The 19,957-nt window shown below is 45.4% G+C and overlaps 1 protein-coding gene across 10 annotated transcripts in view; it reads left to right on the forward strand.

The window, feature by feature from the left end:
• The window catches only part of PRPF40B (pre-mRNA processing factor 40B), a 241,553-nt gene that overhangs the window by 121,072 nt on the left and 100,524 nt on the right, over nt 1-19,957 (forward strand). For all 10 annotated transcript variants that reach the window (XR_014960471.1, XR_014960473.1, XR_014960472.1 and 7 more), the window contains 2 exons: nt 18,351-18,594; nt 18,716-18,743. Coding sequence is in view for 7 of the 10 variants with exons in the window: in XM_085600361.1 (XP_085456487.1) it covers nt 18,351-18,594; nt 18,716-18,743 (272 nt within the window). In the remaining 3 variants the exon portion in view is untranslated. The remainder of the gene's footprint in view (nt 1-18,350; nt 18,595-18,715; nt 18,744-19,957) is intronic.

Genomic DNA, 19,957 nt, shown 5'->3' on the forward strand with positions numbered 1-19,957 from the left:
CAGCATGGTACCATAAGGCCACCGCAACCTCTAGGGCTCAAAAGGCCTCAAAGGAGGGCGGAGTATAGAGATTAGATAAATGAAGGGATAAAGTAATGAGCAAGATGGAAATGTTTGAGTCCTTGTTTGAAGGTGGGCACAGAGGCAATTGTGTGAATTCAAGGCGGAATAGCATTCCAGACTCTAGAAGTACTCAAGGAAGGACTAGTTCAAAGGGCATTTTTTAAGACTGGGGTGTCAACCATTAGAGTGTCAAGCATCAGAGTGTCAAGCATCAGAGTGTCTGAGCTTTTCAGCTGACGAAAACGCAACTGAACTCTCCAGTTGGCTCGTCAAATTGGGAGGATGATCAGATTTGAAAAGTGTGTGCACTAGACATGCATGTTTATGGGTACATCTGCCATCAATAGGGAACTGACCTAAAGAATGCGGTACATGGATTATATGATCAGAGCGGCTAGTTCATGAGATCAAGCAAGTAATGACATACACAAAATCTTTGAGGGGAGCAAGGTAAGTTTAGGGAATGCCCGAAAGGATGGTGTTGGCATCTTTGAATCTCAACCTGTGTTGCCTCTTTAAGGTCTTGTTCCTAGAGGACAAGCTTGATTCAATGAGTACATTTATGGCAGTGGTGTGTGCTACTGGTCTAAAGTGTTGATATGTTTATGAGGGTAGAGTCAACAGTCAAGAGTGAGCCAGAGAGTTTTGATGTTGTCAATAAGTGCAGTCTAAGTTTCTGGTATAGACAAGTCTTTTTGAATTTGTGTGGCACCAGGTTAGGGTGATGTAAGGAGGAGCTATATTTTGTTAACATCGACCTTAAGATGATGTGCCATCATCCAAACTTTGATATTCTTGAGAGTCGAAGCTACCACAGTAATATCATCAGAAGTGGACATCTTCAAGTAAGGCTACAGATCTCCCGCATACTGATGATATGAACGAGATAAGATGTGAATCCTTTTTGGAACCTTATATTCTAAACCTTTACATTCCTCTGAAGTATAAAGTAGAATGTCATGTCTGAGATAGCCAAAGGCAGCTATAAGATTTAGTAAAATCAGCAGGCAGGAATCACCTTCGTCACCTTTGTCTTCACACAGCCCCATCTATGATTTGCAAAATGGCGGTTTCAGAAGTGCAGCAAGCCTTGAAACCAGATTAAAAGTCATCCAGGAGCTTGTTGACTTTTACAAATTGCTTCAATTGGTTGTTGGCACAGTAGTTTAGCTAAGAAAGGCAGGCCTAATGCCCCCCCGACAGCTAACTTGGACTTCTTTCCAGTGAAAATGCCTCAGGGAACCGTATGCTGACATCCTCTGAGACAACTCTTTTCAGACAAACAATGCAGCACATTAAATTAGCTTGTGACATTAGGATTTTACATACCAGTATGTACACCTGATCAAGTCAGTCTTTCTTCTATTCTGTTATTTAAGTTTTATAGAATTTTGTATACAGGCCATGTTCCCCGATGGCTCGTGGTGCTAGGAAGGAGCAGGCATGGCACATCACCACGCAGTAATGAGATTATTGAAAGAGACAGCTTGTTTTCATGAAAGGCAGCACATAGGAATCTTTTTGAAATGGAGAGGAAGTGAATTCCACAAGGATGACTCAAGACAGGCAGAATCTGCCTATACAATTGGCTGTTCTAAAGGAAGGACTCTTTAGAAAGGTATTGGACAAGTGCAAACATATATAGGGGGTGTGCCATATTGGGTGTTTCTCCAAAATCTTTGAGGCATTCCCAAAAAGAAACTTTTGCATTGACAGAATAAACTAAATGTAATTCTGGTAGCCACTGGAGGTGTTTTAGGATAGCGTTTGCAGGGCTAAAGCTGGGAGTGCTCACCACTACTCTAGACACAGTGTTCTGAACTACTGTAGAACATGGAGAACTGTCCCACCCATACCAAGGTAAATAACTTGGCCGAAATCTAATTCAGATTAGATTAGGCTGGGAACATACCCGGCAGCTGCCCAAGTTATAGTTATATGAAATTTTCTTTAATTTCGTCATTTGAAAAGTGCAAGTCAAGATGTACTGAAGAACCGGGCTATTTAAGCCTGGCGGCGCAGGTACGCCTGAAATCTTCTGTGTTCGCCTTCCAAATTACAGAGACACGGAACACTCTGTCTGGCATAGGAACTTCAATTTATTAGCTGCAGCTAGGTACAGTTGTCCTAGAAGTACATTAGTGGTAGGTTCTCAGGAGACTGCCACTTCAATCCGTGGCTCACAGTCTTTTGTAGCGCTTGAATCCCCTAAAGCAACAACCCCCACAATGTGCAATAAAAATACAAATCATCCACAAGAAAACATTCTTTGTACAAGATACAGGATAATGGGTAATAGAAATTCCTTCTCTAAGGTCGTGTTCTCTACCCGACCCTATAGGTCAGGTGGCATAGCCATTCCTTGGTTAAATTAATTTACGACAGGACGTGTTTGCGTGTTGAAGATGGTGATTCGTAAAACAACTGGAGAGGCCGAGAACGGTCACCAAGGGTAAATAGATGGTTATCTGGGGAATTAGTTGCTTCGAGCCGGGTCTCAGAATGGACTTAGCTCAGGGAAACAGGAAAGGTCCTGTAATATGTGCAACAGTATAGAACGTGAAAGAAACGCTATGAAGGTTGAAGGGGCCTGAGTGAGGGCAACAGCATAATGGTGTTACAAGGAAAGATGGGGCCGTATTTGAATTTCCTCAGACCCTCCTTTTGCCATTACTCAGGCAAAGAAGCCAGAGGCTGTTGTTAATCTGAATCGACTTCAATAGCCATGAAATCTACAAGCTGTTGTTGCAGCATTACCTTTGTGTCCTCTGCTTTCTGTGCCACCGGATTTAGTACACACAGGGTGGCGCAGAGCCCGCATATAGCTGGACCACATTGTAGGCAAAGGCAACATGAGAAGAGAATAGCCAAAGTCGCTCCGAAAAAGGTAAGAATCTTCCATCCCCATGTAGACAGTAGTCCCCCAAACCATCCTATCAGAGACCAATTCCCTTCATCCTGGTGAACGGACTCAGCGATCTTATGTAGCTTAGAGATGGCTTGGTATACTGTAGGGGCGTTATCTGGAATAAAAATGCAACAGCTAGATCCGATCAATCTGCATACGCCCCCACGGTCAGCAAGGATGATATCTAATACCATCCTGTTCTGAAGCGTGACAAGGCGATCAGCAGCGAGTTCTGCAGTGATGTTACTCAAAGCTCCAGCTGTTTCATTGACAGTGGCTTCTACAACTCGAATTAGTTGTCTTATGTCTCTACTGTTGGCTATTGAGCCCCAGAACGGAAGGAGTCCTTTCAAGACATCCCCGACTTCTTGTCCTGACGTATCCTGGCCAGACGCCACCCCTCTTTTCTGTAAATGATGCTTGGCATCTGCTATATATGTAGGGGGCAACAACCAAGCGATATAACAAGTGCCTCTCCAAATACCTGGTAGAGAAGTGTAAGCCTTATTTCCACACACGAAGTATGTATTACGTGAGGGAACCATGCGAGGCCAATCTGTCCCATTCAATGTCACAATATGTTGGCAATTGCTTGTACCTTTATATTCTAACCCTCCTTTCCTAATACAGAATGGTGCTTGTCCAGGTACCACTAGAAAAGTTTGTCCTTTTCGGGAGGTTCTATTAGAGGGCAGAAAATACAAATCCGTAGATTCGGTTTGGCGATCAGCATATTCTGACTTCTCACTATCCGTCCCATATATCCTTTTTCTGTCCCGCCAACATAAATGGTATAGATGCACTCCCAAGCTACTTGCTTCTCGAGTATCCCCATCTCCAGAAAATACCCAACTGGCTCTCAATTCCCACCATGCACTACAAGAGCCATTAAATGAAAAAGGAAGGGTAATGTATGGCATTCCAGTATTCACCGAACTTGGCAGAAGACCGCAAACCCAACAGTTTGTCGCATTAGTGGACAATTGATGTTGGTGTAGCATGGAAACAAATGTGTTGTTGCGGAATTCACTCCTTCTTGACTCAACATGAGGTGGTAGAGTGCCATGTGTATGCATTTCAACCGTAACTTTGGGAGTAGGCTGTGTAAAAACTATGTGTAGTCCCCATCCTATACAAGACAATATAATACATATCAAAATCAATATTATTAAAACCACTATAAAACGATTATGCAGTAATTTACAATGCTTTGTGCTCATTGTTTGTATTTTGTCCATTCCCTTGTTAACAGTCATTTCCAGCTCTAAATATTGCCCGTGACGGGAGGTTGCTTCACTCAGCTGTGATTGTCTGTAGTCCTTTATACTTTCCTACAAGTCCCACAGGCCTAGAGCCACATCTTGGGTCACAATTCTGAGACTTACGATCACGGCCCTGCAATCATGTGGAAATCGGGATAAAAACAAAGTCAATGAAGCACTATTGAGGTATTTTGTTCAGTCTGGGCCTCAAATCGTACCTCCGGGAACCAGGTACAGTTTGCTTTGAAAAAGGAGATGTGGTTTAGTAGTGTCCAATTTCACTGCCGGTGGTATAGCTGTCTGGAGGACCTCGTCGTCATCTTGTCCTGCTCCGGCAAAGTCTAGGCGTGCATCGCTGAATAGTCCAAATCTTGGTATTCTTCCGGTTTCAGAGTCGCTAATTCGTTTATGAACCCATTGATCATAAGGCAATGGTAGGGGCACTTTCATGCAATGTACCCCATGTACCCAGTTCTTTTTGCCGACCACCTTTACTGCAGTACGCGTCGTCAGTAGTACCTGACGAGGTTCTCTCCAGCGAGGTTCCAAGTTCTTTGACCTCTGGAAGTTTTTGACACAGACCCAGTCTCCCAGCCGTATGGTGTGACAAGGATCCGTTGAAGCCTGGGGCAAAGTATCTTGTACCTGTTGGTGAAGGACACGTAACTTAGTGGTTAGATCATGTAAATAGTCAATCAACAATGGATGCTCTATCTCTGAGTATTTCTTTGGCCTTGGGACTCCCCAAACATTTGCAGGACGTCCAAAGACAACCTCATAAGGACTAAGCTCCATACGGGAATGGGTGATTGTTCTGGTGGATAAGAGAGCCAAGGGCAAGGCATCAGGCCAGGCAAGACCCGTGCTGGCTTGTATTTTCGCCAGCTTAAGCTTAAGAGTGCAATTATAGCATTCCACCAAACCTGCTGACTGAGGATGGTTTGCTGCGTGGAATTTTTGCTGAATGCCAAGGCCTGTACATACTTTCTGCATGATCTGACCCACAAACTCACTTCCGTTGTCACTCCAAATAATTCTCGGTAACCCAAATCTTGGCAGAAACTCCTTCAAAAGGACTTTTGCCGTGGATAGAGCAGTATTATCTTTCAGGGGATAGGCCTCTACCCATCGGGAGAAGGCACATACCACAACAAGAACGTACTTCAGATTGTTACATTGTTCCATGTGGATGTAATCTATTTGTAAAACCTCAAAAGGGTAAGTTGGGGGAGCAAAGTGTCCTGCAGGTGTTGGTGTTCCCTTCCCCGGGTTCTGCATTAAGCATACAATACAATGCTTAACCAGATTGTCTGCACATTTAGGGATCCCCACATTCTTCCATACCGGAGCCAGAAGCTTGCATATACCTTTAGCGCTAATATGGGCTGGACCATGTGCCATGGTAACTACTGGGAGTACATAAGCATCTGGTAACAACCACGTTGATGTTCTGACAAGTCTGTCCAGCACCCTGTCACATCCAATCTTCCTATACTTTCTTTCCACGTACTCAATTCTTTCTCTGTGGCCTCTGCCTGGATCGTTTTCACACTGTCCACAGTATTCTCACACATCCCTCCTTGTGCAACCCATGTAGCAGAGCCCGCAACATACATGCGGCTTGTAGTGTCTCTAGCTGTCTCTTTCGCTATGTGGTCTGCAAAAGCATTTCCTTGACCTACATCATCAGTGATCTTCTTATGTGCACTACACTTCACAATCGCTATCTGAGTGGGCAAGGTGAGTGATTCAAGGAGGTCATTTACCAATTGGCCATGCTGTATCTTAGTGCCATGGGATGTGAGAAACCCTCTTTCCTTCCACAGGCGGCCAAAACTATGGGCCACTCCAAACGCATACTGACTATCAGTATACACTTTCACCCTTTTTCCTTCAGCCAACACACAAGCTCTAGTCAGTGCTATCAATTCAGCTGCCTGGGCTGAGTTATGTATAATACGCGCTGTTTCTACAACAGTGTATAAGGTAGTGACTGCATAGGCTGAGGTCGTTTCACCATTGGGAAGCTTAAAACAAGAACCGTCCACCCATAAGGTCCCATCCGGGTCCGGGAGTGGAGTATCCTTTAAATCAACTCTGCCTTTTGTCTCTTCCTCCGTGCGGAGGAAGCAGTCGTGTTGCTCCTGAGTGTCATTTTCTACTGGAATTGGCAGCAATGTTGCCGGGTTCAAGGTATTACATCGTTTAATGTGTATGTGGCTAGCCAAGAGCGTCAATTCGTACCCCGAAAGGCGGGCACTCGTGAGGTGTTGAGTCTTTGTTCTGTTTAGGAGGGTGTCTACTGCATGCGGTACCATGACCATAAGGGTATTATCTAATACCAATCCAGCAGACTGGCGAATGGAAACTGCCGCTGCTGCTGTAGCCCTCAAACAGCTAGGTAATTCCTTGGCCACTGGATCTAACGTGGCCGAAAAATAGGCACAGGGGCGTTGCTTGTCCCCAAATCGTTGCGTTAAAACTGTTAACGCGCAACCTTCTTTCTCATGAACATAGAGTGTGAAAGGCTTACTGTAATCAGGAGTACCTAACACAGGGGCAGAGCACAAGGCAGTGCGTAAATCAGTGAACATTTTCTGACATTCCGCAGTCCATGGAAGCGGGTGTGGTGTATCTTTAAGAGTGAGTGCCAACAAGGGTTTTGCCAGGAGGGAAAAATTGGGGATCCATTGTCTACAATAAGAGGTAATACCTAAAAAGGCACGCACCTCTTTTTGCGTACATGGAATAGGCATTTGGGCAATTGCTTGGATTCGTTCTGGGCTCAATCGCCGTCCCTCCTTTGACAAGAGATGACCTAGGTAGGTAACCTCTTGGCAGCAATATTGCAATTTTTGATGGTGAAACCTTGTGGTTGTGGTCAGATAAGTGGTGTAACAGTGAAATGGTAGCCTTTTTACAAGTGTCTTCAGAATCTGCTGCAACCAACAGGTCATCCACATATTGAATGAGAGTTGCCCCTGGTGGTAAACACAAAGTATCGAGCTGTGATTTTAATGCTTGACTATAAATGGAGGGGCTCTCGCAATAGCCTTGAGGAGCTCGCTTGAACCGGAAGCTTCGGCCTGCTAAGGAGAAGCCAAAGATATCCCTACTTTCCTCTGCAATGGGAATGCTGAAGAAAGCATTTTTGAGGTCAATGACAGAAAACCAGGAAGCTGAGGCTGGTATCATTGTCAGCAGGGCATTAATATCCGGGACAACAGGGAATTGAGGTACCACAATCTTGTTGACCTCTCTGAGATCAATCACAAAACGATAGTCAGGTGGCTGGGAAGGGTTGGTTCGTTTAAAAACAGGCAGAGCAGGGCTATTGCATACATTTCCTCTAGTCTCTTCGACCACATTGTTTTGTACCAAATCATGAACTATAGTCAAAAGAGCTTTTTCGCCGTCACTGGAAATTTTATACTGTGGAATGCGAGGAAATTTAGTATTAGGCTTGAGTGTTACAATGTAGGGAGGAATCCGCAGGAGGCCCACCTCATTGGGGCCGGTGGCCCAGAGGGTGGCTGGAAGAGATTGTAATTCAGGGGGAAGCTGATCTTTAGACATGTACATCGGTGAGGTCAATTTCTTACCTAAGGTAAGACGTACACCAGAAGGGGAACAGTGTAATGTCGCATACAATCTCTTCAATAAATCCAAGCCCAACAAATTTTCACCACAACCAGTTGTTAAAAGGAGCGGGGCCTCCAATTTGTAAGGACCAATTGAAATGGGCAAAGGGCATGAAACTGGGTTTTGAACTGGGGCGCCAGAAAAACCTACAGAAACATTTGTACAGCCAGACAAAGGTGCCCCAGGGAGTTTAGAGTGAATCATAGAGCTCTTTGTTGCACCAGTGTCTAATAGGAATGACTCTGTAACACCTAGTGCTTCCACATCAACATAAGGCCCACTTTGGTCCACTGGAACTGATACTACTCCCGTACTTTGTCCATGGCTGTCCTAGCCCGATTGGGAATTCTGGCTCTCATCCTCAGTATAGTAATCACTGTTGTAATAGTTGGTAGACTGAACATTTTGCTGATCAAAATAATTTGTGGAGTTTCCAGGGGGTATGGAACGTTGGTTATTAGGCGGCATACCTCGTCCTCTACCTCTTGGTGCTGACTGATAACCACCCTGGCCTCGTGACGCGGGAATACCGCTCGTGCGCTGTAACAAAACCGGGCAATTATACTTTAAATGGCCTTCTTCTTTACAGTAAGCGCATTGATTTTGGCCCGGTGGGGGTCGGGGAACGAAAGGCCCAGACCTCTGCAACTGTCTCTGGAATTGTGGAGACGGCTGATATTCACGTTGGGCAGGGCGAGGAGGATAAGCTTGTTGCAAAAGAACTTTTGTTTTCAACTCTTTGGTCTTTTTATCAAGTTTCTCTATTTCCTCTTTATCCCTATTTTCATAATACTGGGCAGTAGCCAATATCTGGGCAGAAGATGATACTGCCCATGCACTTTCGGAATTCTTCAATTTATTAGATATTTCCGGAACCAAATTTGACACAAATTTGTCTACAAACAGTCGTTGGCCACCTTCCGTGCTCATATCCTGACCACTATGATCGATGAACGTCTCCTCGAAACGAGTGAAGAAATCAGAGACGTTTTCATCCGCTTTCTGCTTACAAGCTGCTAACTTATCCCAATTAACTCGCAGAGGGGGCATCATAGTCTTCAGTAAGGCAATGATCCTAGCTGGGAGTTCTGTAATTAGAGCCTCAGGTTTGGCACCACCCACTTGGAGTCTGTCCGCGGCGAGTATGGCAGCCCAATCACCCCCCAGTTCCCCCACATGGTCCTCCTTCCGAATCCTAGCCCATAACGGTTGTGGGACCACATTACCCATTAGCATGTCTGTATCGGCCAAATTCATAATACATGCATCGACAGTTTGGGACAACTCTTTGTAGTACCCAGCAGGATTTTTACGGGGGTCCGGTAACGACTGTTTAAGGGCCAATACCTCAGATCGTTTCCACGGAACGTGTACCCACACGCTTTGAAAGTGAGCAGGTATAATAGGATTAGCACCCTGAGCTGCAACCTCCTCTCTCCACACTGGGGGAACCTCTCGCATAGGATAGTGTTTTAATTTTCGCCTGACGGAGGAATCGCGTTTTGGCAAGGACCGGCAGGCAAGCATCATTCTAAAAGTGACAAGCGTTCCTACCGCGTCCTCGACCTCTGCGCCCACAATCAGCCCTTTATCAAACTCGGCCTGTACATCGAGCAGGCCCTGAGGGGCTCGTCCCAATCCCATATCCTCCCACTCTTGACTTAAAATTTTACACATAGTATCAAAAACATATCTCTGCGTTGGTGCCTCCCACTGCTGAAAGGTGACCATAATATCTTGCACACCATACTGGGGGCCATTCGTGATCCACCTTCGGGCTTGAAGATCTAGCACTTCCCGTTCCTCCGGACCTGGTAGCTGACTACGAGTTTGTCTACGAGGAGGAACAGGGGTCATTTGAAATGTCCCAAAGAGAGGGGACAAAAGGCCAGAAACGGTATCGATCATTCGCCTCCGAGCGGAGGGAGAATTCGTCATTAGGACAGGAGACAGAATATTAGGCGGGGCAGAAGAGGAAGTAACATTTACAGAGGGAGCCGAAGGTAAGGGAGAGCTCGGCAATGCCGGAGAAAGCTGTGGTGGGGGTGCAGGAACCGGTTGGGGAACGACAGGTGGGACAACAGGCGGAACAGGCAGGGCAGGTGCTAACAATAAAGGTGCATTCGCTCCGGGGGCAGGCGGTAATCCAAAAGCTACATTAGCTCCCTGCGCATAGGACGGGGGTAATCTCAACAGATGGGACATTAAAGGATCCTTCTCAGGGTCCACATTTTTCTCTGCAGGGGAAGTTGGCAACACTGGATAACATTTATCTACCGCCATACGATGTTGCCTATCTGAGACCTCAATCGCATGATCGGTTTCATTATTTTTAAACTGTTGCCTAGCTTGCAAAATAGACAAATCCCTCCTATCCCTTTTAGCTTGTTTTATTTCTTTCTGTTTGGCCTCCTTACGCCATAGGCGAAAAGAGTCAAACATAGCCGGCCGGGCTTTTCGTTTAAACAAAGTGTTCTCCAAATTATCTAAAATATTGAGCTCAAAACTGCCGCTCTGTGGCCATCGTAAAACACCATCTTTCCTAGTATAGCGAACCCATGCCTCATTAAAAGCTATGGGGCCAATACCATGTTTAGAATATACTTCATAAGTGGGAGTTCCGGCCGGAGGAATTGGACAAGAGTCCTCCAGTCGGGACGCCCTATCGCGATTACAACAAAACCATTTTCCAAACTTACTGAAACTAGGCATCGCTACCACAATAGTTTCTTTACAAACTTCAAGGGGTGAATTAGTCACTTTATAGTACAAAAACTGCACTCACCCCTCGGTTTCGGCTTTTGCAAAAGTCGAACAAAGACAAAACAAAGACAAAGGAGTGGCCACTATACTTAACTTAACCAGATGTTTCCGTACGCCAACAGAGGTCCGTCTGATGTCTCGCGATACAAATTACCAAGGGAGCCAAAGCGTGGCCGCAGTCAGGGCAGCAGGTCTTTTCAGCCGTTGGAAGGGAGAAGCCACACGGTAAAATACCTGCGGTCCACTTACGGCATGCAGGGGTCGATCACGTGGTGCGCGTCCTCCGGAATTTCCTTGCGGGGCTCCTCACGATCCTCGGGCTGGACCCACGACCTCTGAAGCGGCCTCACAGAGGGCACCAAATTGAAGAACCGGGCTATTTAAGCCTGGCGGCGCAGGGTACGCCTGAAATCTTCTGAGTTCGCCTTCCAAATTACAGAGACACAGAACACTCTGTCTGGCATAGGAACTTCATTTTATTAGCTGCAGCTAGGTACAGTTGTCCTAGAAGTACATCAGTGGTAGGTTCTCAGGAGACTGCCACTTCAATCCGTGGCTCACAGTCTTTTGTAGCGCTTGAATCCCCTAAAGCAACAACCCCCACAATGTGCAATAAAAATACAAATCATCCACAAGAAAACATTCTTTGTACAAGATACAGGATAATGGGTAATAGAAATTCATTCCCTAAGGTCGTGTTCTCTACCCGACCCTATAGGTCAGGTGGCTTAGCCATTCCTTGGTTAAATTAATTTACGACAGGACGTGTTTGCGTGTTGAAGATGGTGATTCGTAAAACAACTGGAGAGGCCGAGAACGGTCACCAAGGGTCAATAGATGGTTATCTGGGGAATTAGTTGCTTCGAGCCGGGTCTCAGAATGGACTTAGCTCAGGGAAACAGGAAAGGTCGTGTAATATGTGCAACAGTATAGAACGTGAAAGAAACGCTATGAAGGTTGAAGGGCCCTGAGTGAGGGCAACAGCATAATGGTGTTACAAGGAAAGATGGGGCCGTATTTGAATTTCCTCAGTACCCGAGACCTGCCCTTCAAGTTCAGAGTCAATCTTTTTCCCAGGGTTTTTAACAGCAGATACCAGCTTACGTTAACATCTCTTATCTGGCTGCAAATATGTGAAGCTCCAGAGAACCACACTTGTGTTGACAACCATTTTATTGTAGTTAAGAATTATTCCATTTCCCCATCCACTTCTTGACACCCCAGCATGCACTCATAGAAAGCATTGAATCCAATGGTAGCAGCATCTATGCCCACTATCCGAAAAGTAAACTGAGTACAATCTGCTTAGTTTTAAAACTGTAGTCCGTGGAGCGAATGAGGCTGATCAAAGGAGCAACATATAGATTAAAAAGGTGAGAATAAAGTATGGATTCCTGTAGAATCCCACAAGACCACCAGAGATGTGCATGATGAAATAGAGGCACTCTGAGAACGATTTGTAAGAAATGACTTAACCAGATCCAAACTGCACCTCCCAAACCAATCTCCTAAAGCAGCCCTACAAGACGGCCCTGATGATCAACTGTGGTAAATGCTGCTGACAAGTCTAAAGGGATAATTGTGTTGACACTGTGGTTGTCTCCTGACATACACAATTCATTGATGGCTACAACTAGTAGCGCGTGTTTACTACTTCAGTACGGAAATTGGCCTGGAACCATCTAGCATTTTACTGTCCTGTAAAAAGAGGTTAAGTTGTTTCGACGCATGACTCTCAAAACATCTGGCGACTGATGGTAAGAGAGCGATGAGTCATTAGTTTGCAAGGTCTGTCCGATTCAACGTTGTATTTTTTAATAGGGGAATAACTATTTCTTCTCTCATGGATGTAGGAACAATGCCTGATCCAAAGACAAACTGATAATTTTATAACACAGGCACACTCACTGACCGTAATTGACTTGGTAGTTAAATTGGCCAAGGGTCAATCGGTGATCCAAAATTAATGGATGCAGTGGCCATTTTTAAATCATATACATCCAAAGGAGAAAAATGATTCAAAGTAGAAATAGGGGTAGGACCAAAGGAAGTTGTGATAGTACATGCTTATTTTTCAATAACCTCAAAGATCACACAGAAGAAGGATAATTCATTACGTAACTCAGTGGACGATGCACTTTGAAGGTTATCAGATCTGGAAGGAGTTTGTTTTATATAATAGTTTTTATTAGTGTACATATGCATATCTCTTACATACAAAGAAAACATGTCTTAGAGGGCACTATTACTTGTACATTCAGAATCCTCTTCCAAGTCAATGTCCGGGGAGGAGGCATACTTGGAACATACACTTTTAAGTATTGAAACAAGGAAACCCCAACAAAAAAAACTCCAACCCACCACTCCTTGATGCTTAATATAACAGTAGCAAAGTAACATCCCCGACCACCAAACATTTATAAAGGTTTAATATAGTCCTTCAAAGACCCTATAATCATCAACTAGAGGAGACTTCATCTGTTGCCTATCTCTACCCAGAAAGGGCCAGTGGTGGGAGCTTAGCCACCATGTAATAGGGAGGATTACAGAAAACTATGTGTTATACAGGGGCACGTCATGACAGGTGAGTGTCGTCTTTAGTGATGCATTTAAACTGCTCGAGAAGCATGTCCCATGCCTATGATTAAAAATCTTTTCTTATGCCTGTTCATTCCTGCCTGTGTAGAAATGTGCACTTGACTTAACTCTATATAATCAGCGAGCAGATCCAGGTGGCTACAGTAGGGGCGCCATTATGTTTCCACCATATTGTGATGGCTCGTTTAGCTAATACCAGGGTCAAGTTCAGGAAATTAACCACGGGTCTCTCCAGGGCAGGACGAGGAAAAAAGCCAAGGAATACTTCTGCTGGCATGTTCTGTATAGAGAGGCCTGTTGTGTTAGTATTTGCAAGATCTTGATCTAAAAATGTTGTAGGAAGGGACAGGCCCATAACATGTGCATGAGGTCTGATTCAGGAATGAAAAACGAGGACAGGCCGCGGCTGCGCCTCAAAGTCTTATTTATCCAGACTGGCCTAAAATAAGCTCTATTGTGGATATTAAATTGAATATATTTGAATCTGACTCCCCAGGATACTTTATGAGGGTAGTCTAGCATCTTCCGTCACCTTTAGTCATGTATGGCTTGAGCTAAATCTGTTTCCCGTGCCATGCACACTGAGGTGCAATATTATCCATCTGTTGTAAGAAGGCACTATAGAACTCCCCTTTAAGGAACAGATCACCCAGTGTGGAGAGGACAGTTGTGTGCCAGGAACGCTATTGCCCCAATCGGCCTTTATAGGTGGGTAGGACAAAAAAAGAAATGGCTGGGGCAAAGGGAATCGACTTTGCTGTTACCTAGTTTACGCTAGATAATCAAGATGCAGCAATGTGGAACGAAACTGTGAGTGAAGAATCTAAGGGGCCTTTTACGATGGCGGGCGGCCTTTCCGTAATAGTGAACAGGACCATCCGCCAGAGGTGTGGCGGTCCCACTGTGGCCATTAGGATGCCACCGCCACGGTGGCATCCCCCATCCACAACATTGTGGTGAGCACCGCCTGCCACAATGCTGTGGATGCACGTCGTGCATTGGCATGCACAAGGTGACCGGCCCCGCGCGGTGCCTGCCACCTTGTCCATGCCAATGTGTATGGTACCCCCCCACTCTGGGGGCCCGCAACAGGCCCCCTTAAGTAGCATCCGCATGCCTTTCCATGGCGCAATGCCGCCAAGGAAAGGCAAGTCTCCGCTGGCATCATAATATGTATGGCGGTGTTTTGCAGACATTGCCACCATATTGTGGCAGTTTTCCGCCCGGCCAACGAGTCGACCAGCGGAAAAGCGGCAGGCGGTCTTCCCGTCTGCTGCAGACCCCCCCGCCATCCTAAAGTGGCGGGGGGTCATTCATGGCAGGCGGATCGCTCCTACCAGGCTGGTGGTGCCCACCATCCTAATGGGCCCCTAAGTGAGTAGAGAAGGTCAGCCAGTAATGAAGCAGTCCGTCCTTAAATTCGTTCTTAAACATCCCCATTTCATGAGGAGAGCACCTAGAGAGCCAACTAGCTACCCACGGTAACTGAGCTACTATGTAATAGCGAAGTGGAGAGTGTGTTTAGTATTTTAAGAATGTTAAAGTTGGGCACTAGATGCCATGATTATTTTGGTTGAGTATAAATTAGTTTCAATGTTTCCAATTTCCAATACTCATTTGGTAAATGTTTTCTTATAACTATTCTTATCCTTTTGTGTATAACCCAGGCACCATTCACTTTAAGCCTGCTTGGAGTTTAATTTTAGATAAAAATGCACAGATCTAATTCTGGTGTTTAGGCCTCTGATTTGAAACTTTGATAGCGAATCTAAGCCTGTGTCATCCAGTTAGATAAGTAACACTTAGTATGGACACAAGATTGAACGGGTCAATATTACATAAGAGAAGGGAGATTCAATATTTGTACAGTGGTATTTTAATGTTAGTTACCTCCTTTTCATCTCACACATAGAAACCGTCCAAAAATGGTTCTGAGTGCAGATCAATCAAACTATGATGCGGGGGTTTCAGCCTGGGTCCTGAATCTCAGTGAGAGTGACTCTGAGACTTCTTGGCCTCCTGCATCCTGGTTTTTAATAACCCAGGATAGCTTATGCGGACTCTGCAGTGGGAACTCAAGTCTCAGTGGGCTTAGCACCAAGGGAACCTCTCAGATTCCATCAAGGTTTCAGAAGAGACTGCAAAAGACCTACAGTGGCAGCTGATTGATTGCAACTGAACAAGGAGCAGGCTCCTTTCCCTTCCTTACCCACAGCTGATGCGGTGACAGATGCTTCACTGCTGGGAAGGGGAGGTCAGCTAAGAGAGGTGGTGGTCAGAGGACTCTGATCTCCTGTAGTGATCAGCTCCACATCAACCTGTGGGAGTTATGGGACATTCGCTTGACGTTGATAGACTTCCTTCCAACCATGGAAGGAGGCTGGTTCAGGTCATCACGGACAACACCACCACCATGTGGTATTGCAACAAGCAGGGTGGAGTGGGATCTTGGGTCCTGTTCCAAGGGCCTCTACATCTCGGGACCTGCTCAACTGTCAGGGCATTTCCCCGGTCTTGAACCAACCGGTAGGATCGTTAAATGCCAAATTGGACAAACTAGCCATCGACACCCAGTGGATCACGAATGGCAATTACACCCAGAGGTGATGCAGGCATCTTCCAGCAGTGGGGAGAAGCCTGGCTCCATCTCCCTGCCATAGCTGAGAGCGTGCAATGTCAACATTTTTGCACACTGGAGTTCCCAAGGAGGCTCTCTCTCAGAGATGCATTCAGCCTAAAGTGGAGTTTGGGGCTTCTGTATGCCTTCCTACCTCCACCTATCCTGCTCTGAAGAATATCAGGAATGAATGGGTGTAGTTCCCACGATAAGGACCCATCGCAAGCAAAGTTGTCAGATTGTTTGCTTTTTGTCCTCTCTTTAGCCCAGCAAGAATTTGCTGTGGGAAATGTTAAAGGCTATTTGATGGACCTTTCAGCCTGTTTGTGTTCGTTGTACCAACAGTCCTCGTTTAAGTAACCAGTTGTGATGTGTTTTCTTAAAGGTTTAGGTCACATGTTCCCACCTAGACCTTTTATGATGCTGCAGTGGGACCTTAATTTAGTTCTTACTTTCCCTATTTGCACCCCTTTTGAACCGATGCACATCTGACCTTTATATCTCCTGACTCCTAAAACGGTCTTTCTAATTGCCATAACTTCAGTGTATCACATGAGTGAACTGCAGGCCCTGTCCAACCTCCATTCGCCATTTTTCCCCCATACAAACTGGTATAGAGGACCAGAGTGGCATTTCTGCTGAAGGTTGTGACTTCCTTTCATGTCATCCATTCCATCATTCTTCTGGCATTCTTTGCTCTACTCCCTATTCAGAAGAGGAGGAAAGCCTACAGCGCTTGATTCCTAAAAGAGCCTTGAGTTTTTACATCAATCATACAAAAGACCATTGAGTAAATAATCAGCTCTTTGCGGGGTTCTCTGGGGCAAAGAAAAGTAAGGCAGTGCAGAAAAAGATCATATAGAGGTAGACAGTCCTTTGTATTAAGATCTGCTCGCACTGGTCAAGACGCAGCCTCTTAAAAGTCTGAGGGTGCACTCGAACTGAGGCAAGCCTGCTACCACTGCATTAGCACGCAGATTATTTGTCTTGCACATCTGTCAGTCCATGACGTGGACATCAATTCACACATTCACAAAGCATGACTGCCTGTATATCTAGGGCAGATGGGGGGGCACTTTGCCTGTTGAGTCACATACCCACCAACCAGAAGGTACTGCTTTTGATTCTCTTCAGAAGGTGAGGAATCTGCGGTTAGAAGTATCCATCAGAAGAACAAGTTACTTACCTTCGGTATTGCTATTTCTGGTGGATGCACGCAGAATCCTCATCAACCTTCCACCGCCCACTGCTGCACAATGGCCTCTTTCTACATACATAAAAAAGTTCCATTCAAGATATCTGCACACTGTCACATCAGTTAATGAGCTCAGCATCCAAGGACACAGACATAGTCAAGAAAGAGACTGAAGTTAGCACGCAGGGGAGGCTGTGATGTCACTTCTAGGGCGGTACAAAGCAGGCATGGGGCTGCCTAATGCCAACTTCTGACACGCAGGAGCACTGCTAAGAAAAATCTGGGGATCCAGTCTGGCACCTGGGGGTATTCACAAAGTCAGGAATCTGTGGTTAGATAGAGTATCCGCCAGAAAGAGCATTATTGAAGGTATGTAACTTGTTCTTCTTTTTGCCCATCACACTAGTCTGTGGTGTCATGGTGGTGTCCGTTGCACTGATGCAACAAACTAAATTGCTTGTGCATAGCTACAATGAGAGAATTAACACAAGTTCAACTTCAGCATGAGAGAATATGTTACTGCAAGGCTGGCAGAGTTTTAAATACAACTGGGTTGTTGCTCTATCGCTCTAACTTGAGAAACAACCGACCTGTTACTGGTTTTGCTACTGCAAGTTACATGTTTCCTCACTGCTGTCGTGAGGAGGGAAGCAAGGGCTTGAATTAAACACAAAATCTGTCTCAGTCACTGCGCGTCTATGCTGCAAACCCGGCTGCTGAATGGTCGCTAGCTTTTTAAATAGGAACACAAAAGAGGTACTCAGTTCAGTTAGACCTGTGGGAATGTTACAGTAGGCTCTCATGTATACAACCTTTAGTTTAGCTCTAAGAGAACAATAAGTTGCATTTACTTTACCCAATCACTAGATGACAGTTATACAAAGTTACAGTTCCTTTAAGCTGCAAAACCCCTGTTACAGGAAAGTAACATCTTCTTACAAAAGGCTGCAGCCATGTAGAGAGAGTGAGTGAGAGAGTGAGAGAGAGAGAGAGAGTGTGTGTGTGAGAGAGAGAGATAGAGTGAGTGTGTGTGTTTATCGTTTCAAGAATTGTCCATATGATTGTGAATGAGCATCAAGAGGGCCACCTCACTGTGCTTATGAGCCAGGAAAGACCAGCTCCACACTTAATAGCAGTATAAGCACATGAGCAGGTAAAAAGCGGGCAGCGATTACAGAAATTAGTATATAGATCATTTGGATGGAAACAAGTCTGAGGATGGCTGATTTTAGTGTCTCAGTAGTTTTATGTGCTATCTTTATCACTTGAGAAAGTAACCCTCTCTCGCCTCACAATCTGCAGCTCTCTCAGTGCCTCTGGAAGGAGTACAAGTCTGATACGGGGAAACCCTATTACTACAACTCCCAGACTAAGGAGTCGCGTTGGACCAAGCCCAAGGAGCTGGAGGCCATGGAGGGTCTGCCCATGGGTATCAGCACCCAGCCAGCTCAGGAGCTACTGTTCCACCCCGCCCGCTGTACAGAAACCAGAGAACAGCTATACCTCCCATCCCTCTGCACTAAGCCCCTCGCCACCGACACGAACAGTAAGCCCTTATAATGCTTTCGGGTTTTTTGCGTTGCATTATAGTTTAATTTATGACCTGTGTATGTTGCATAAACCAGAGAGCAAGGAAACTGAACATTGTGTATACATTCCTTTTACAGATCTGATGCAGCCAGAGGATGAAACAGGGTGAGTGAGGGGAAGGTTTGGAAACGGAAATAGAGGAATGGAATGAAAAGGGATGCAAAGGTGAAGACAGATGACCTGCTAATATAATGCAGGGAATTTGAAGTGGGACTACTGATGCACTGGGGAAGAACAGAATGCACAGACACACTAATCTATATTTCTGCAGAAAATGATGCTCCAGGTGGAATAACGGCGATACATGAGGGACTGGGATACTATACAGGTTTGGAAGAAATGTTTTTTGGTTAGAGATGGGACAGCAGCGACAAACAGAGCACTTAAAGATTAGGATAGGGTACAGGCAGAGACGAGTATGTTACAGGAAATGGAACAGTGTATGGCGTGTAGGAGTCTGTGAAAGAGACAAACACCCAATCCAGGAGAACTGTACTGTGGATAATGCTACGGTTGTACAGAGATGTGTTCTGTCAACAAGGCAGAAAGCTAAAGGCCCTGGTAAAGTAAAGCACCACCAGAGCTTTACTGCTGGTGGATGACGTTACAGATAAGACCCTCAACAACGACAGGAGGGTGGCTACGGTTGCTCCTGTACATAACATCAGTTGCACAACCTCTCAACACAAAATGTCACTAATAATTTGCACAAGGGCTATAGTGGCACCTAGGGACTCTGTAAAGACCAGAAGCTAGTGACTGCTGGAATGCCACGTTGGATCTTTGGGAGTTCGGTCAGCTCAAATTCTAGAGCAGGGGAGCATGCGTGTGAGATTTTGTACAAACAGATAAACAATCAAATTCAAAAGGAAACACACAAAACGGAAATACGGGTACCAGGTGAGCTAGATTACTAGTTAGGGCTAATCTATAAACTGGACAGAACAGTGTGAAGGAAAACCAGCATTAACAGCCAAGCACAAAGAGAAGGGTGAAAGTGTTCCAAGGTGAAACTAGAGCATACAGGATAGGTACAGATGTCTACGAGGAAGATTCGGGACTACATAAGTAGCTAGCTAAGCACGGAGCTTCAAAAACCCAAAAGCAAGCAGTTGCCACCTACTCAGTAGCTGACAAAAAGGGAAATGCTAGCTACAAAGAAGGCTCAAGAAGAGGGATTGGATAGTTTGGGAACAGTAACAGGTTCATCTGAGGAATTAATGCACAAGTATGCAGATGAGCACCACTGTAATCCAGGAGCCCTTGTGATTACAGAGGCAACCCTGCCAGTTGTGAGTATGATCCAGCACGGCTAATGC

Source organism: Triturus cristatus, chromosome 4_2 (genome assembly GCF_964204655.1).
Source record: "Triturus cristatus chromosome 4_2, aTriCri1.1, whole genome shotgun sequence".
In the NCBI taxonomy this organism is placed as follows: Eukaryota; Metazoa; Chordata; class Amphibia; order Caudata; family Salamandridae; genus Triturus; species Triturus cristatus.